The sequence below is a fragment of the Emiliania huxleyi genome (assembly GCF_000372725.1).
Source record: "Emiliania huxleyi CCMP1516 unplaced genomic scaffold EMIHUscaffold_2201, whole genome shotgun sequence".
NCBI lineage: Eukaryota > Haptophyta > Isochrysidales > Noelaerhabdaceae > Emiliania > Emiliania huxleyi.
This window is the reverse complement of record NW_005200414.1, coordinates 1-2,968: the sequence shown is the minus strand read 5'-3', so window position 1 is coordinate 2,968 and position 2,968 is coordinate 1. Positions and strand designations below refer to the sequence as shown.

General features: G+C 64.0%; 2 protein-coding genes across 2 annotated transcripts; one reads left to right on the top strand and one right to left on the bottom strand.

The window, feature by feature from the left end:
• Positions 1-1,029: 1,029 nt before the first annotated feature.
• EMIHUDRAFT_317798 (hypothetical protein) lies at positions 1,030-1,422 on the bottom strand (the record flags this gene model as incomplete). Its single annotated transcript, XM_005779973.1, has 1 exon — positions 1,030-1,422. One exon carries the CDS (start codon positions 1,420-1,422, stop codon positions 1,030-1,032), a length of 393 nt encoding a protein of 130 aa, XP_005780030.1.
• A 1,009-nt stretch (positions 1,423-2,431) lies between these two features.
• On the top strand, positions 2,432-2,908 carry EMIHUDRAFT_123375 (hypothetical protein; the record flags this gene model as incomplete). Its single annotated transcript, XM_005779972.1, has 2 exons — positions 2,432-2,665; positions 2,756-2,908. Coding segments are annotated over 2 exons (387 nt in total), but the record flags the coding sequence as incomplete, so codon positions are not given.
• Between the last annotated feature and the right edge of the window lie 60 nt (positions 2,909-2,968).

Here is a 2,968-nt window from a genome sequence, read left to right as displayed (position 1 = left end):
TGAAATTATCTACTGAACGAGCACTGCATCATAAGCGGCGAACGAGGCACGGTCGCTCTCCGACATGAGGCGCGTTGCACTTGCCAGTGCTGCCCTGGCCTTCTGTCTGCCCGCCCAATGGGTGGCAGATGCCTCTGCTGCTGTGGCATGCCTCACGGCTGCGACTGGCCGGCGCCTCGGCGCGTCAGCTCGGCTTGGCGTAGCGATCGTGGCCAGCGCAACTCGCCTGGACTCAACGCTCAGCCAGGAGCTCCCGCACGCGCTGGCGCGAGTCATGGCGCATGCAACGCGTCTGAATGCTCGCCTCGCCTCGCGCAAATGCGACCGTCCTCGCAGCCGATAGTCCACCGCCTGCTAAAGAAGCACAGCGACGAATGCGGCACCGGCGACGCATGGCAGGCTGGTCATGACGCAGTTATAGGGTGTTGTGTGCCGTCAGAGTGACCGTCTCTGTGTGTCAGTGATAGTCAGGGCCGTCCATCAGAGCTCCAGTAAGCTCGGAGACACCCCATTAGTGCGACTCGACCTCTTTGAGTCACTGCCTTCCCGGCGGTTTGGCTGTAGAGCCTCTACAACAAACTCTACAGCAAAATCGCGCTCTACATCGCTCTACAACGCACCCGCCTCGTCACGCAGCCGATGTAGAGCTCTACAGCTCTACAGCGCTCCAGAGCGCTCTACATCTCTACAGCTCTACAGCGCTCTACACTCTACATCCTCTACACCCTCCCTCAGGGTTTGAGTTCACACTCTCCAACACTCCCCCATTGTCTCCGCAGTCTTCATGAATGAGGATGCGGCAGACAACAACAGCAGAGTGTGAATGTGTCTGAGCGTAGGTATGCCGGTTACCCGCCGGCGTCTCGCGGGGCTGGCTAAGCGTCCAACCTTGCGTCTTCGCGAAGGATGGTCTTGCTTGTTGGCAAGACTTGCGCGCTAAGATGATCCAGTGAAGGGGTCAAAGCGCGGCCGAGTGGGCGGAGAGAGAGAAAGGGGAGATAATGAACAAGAGCTCGTTGTGGAGCTCGGTCATGGCGCGCCGCGAGCTGCAATCCGGGCTGAGCGTCGCGGGGCGGCGGCTTGAGCGGGCGCGGCGGGAGCGGCGGGCGCGGGAGCGGCAGCGGGGGCGCCCCGTTGCTGCGCGGCGACTGGGCCGTTGGGAGGCCTCGCCGCGTTGACGTTGATGAGCGCATCAGGAACGTGAGGACGATCTTCAATGTCCCGAACGTTGATGTTGCGCCACGGGCCGCCGAGGACGGTGAAGGAGAGCTCGTCGGAGATGGCAGGCTCAGACTCAGGCGTCCAGACGGCAGAGACGCTCGTAGAGGCGCATTGGACTTCTTGCCAGAGGCGTTCGACAGCGGGACGGGCTAGCGCGAGGAGGCGAGACGAGGAAGAGACAGCAATGAGGTAGAGTGGCATTGCCACGTCGAACAGATGCCCAACACTCCCCCACGACGTGGTAATCGCCACACAAGGCAGAGAGGGCGTGTCGATCGTCGCGTGTTCATCGCGTACAGCTCCAGTCGTGTCGAGCGGCGACGTCGGAAGTAGCGGCGGCGAAAGGCAGGGTCCACATTCGGTGCGAGATCTTTGCGGCAACTGCCGTTGCAGCAGCCCGAGAGCTGGTAGCGGAGACAGCAGCTGCGATGGTGGTCCGTAGGCGAGGAGAACGGACCGGTAAGGAGAAGATAGAAGAAAGAGGGGATACTCGTGTCCACACAGCCGCAGTGCTGGCGGAGATGCGCTCTGTCGCAGAAGATCCGCAAGCACACAAGTTGATGTTGCGGTTGTTCTCATTCTGCTCAGCCTCCGAGCCAAGCAGTTGGCGGCCGCTGTGCCACCGTGCGCCGAGCCTCTGTGCCCAGCCAATCACCACGGCTCGCGCAGGTGCCCATGGTGCCAGCCAACGTATCGAGCGTAAGCCGGAAATGCTGTGCGGCAACACATCTCGCTTGTGTGCCGCACCAGCTCTCGTGTCGGCCTCAGTGCCGCACTGCTCACTCCGTGCACTCACCGGTCGGTACCATGTCAGGAGACGGAACACGGAGGAGCTGTATAGGTCACTAGAGACCCACACCATCGCTACATCACCACAACCACCAAGTCGGATACAAGTCGATGACAATGTGCGCGGCAGGAGAAACCCAACAGCATGACAATGTGCGCGGCAGGACAAACCAAACATGAGACACGGTTACACAAGGACGGTCAGGCTACGGTCAGGAAGTAGGTTTGAGTTCACACTCTCCAACAAGAACCAAGCAACCGGCGGTTTGGGGGGAAGGGTCGGAGGGCGCCCGCCGAGACCCCACCCCCCCGCTCTCGCCGTGCACAGCGATTCATGCTCCGCGCTGCCCGAAGCACCCGCCTCCTCGGCGCGGCCCGCGTCCGTGCCCGCGACCAAACACAGTGTCGCCAGCTCGCCACCATGCCTGACCATGCGGTCGACCCGTTCTCGGCACTCGAGCACCGCATGTGGGAGGCGGGCGCCGGCGCGTACCGCGACTCGTTCGCAAAGGTCACTGCCCAGACGACCAACGCCCTCCTCGACGCGGCGGGCGTGGAAACGACCAAGGCCATGAGTGTCGCGATGGCCGCTCGCGAGAGCATCGCCGACCTCGGCTCGCGCCGCGCCGCCGCGACGATGGAGGTCTCTCGCGAAGTGCGCTGGGCCGCCGCCTCCTCCTCTCGCCTCGCCCCTCGCCCCGCCTCTCCGCCCAATCTCTCCATCACGTGTCCCGTCACGCCGCAGGGCGGCATGCGCATCCTCGACGTCGCCACCGGCACCGGCGTGGTCGCCGACGGCGCCGCGGCACGAGGAGCCTCCGAGGTGGTGGCGGTCGACTTCTCCGCGGCGATGCTCGAGCAGGCCCGGGCGGTGGCCGAGGCGCACCCGAGCGGGGTGGTGACGCTCCTCGAGGGCGACGCCGCCGCGCTCCCCCTCCCGGACGAGTCCTTCGACGCC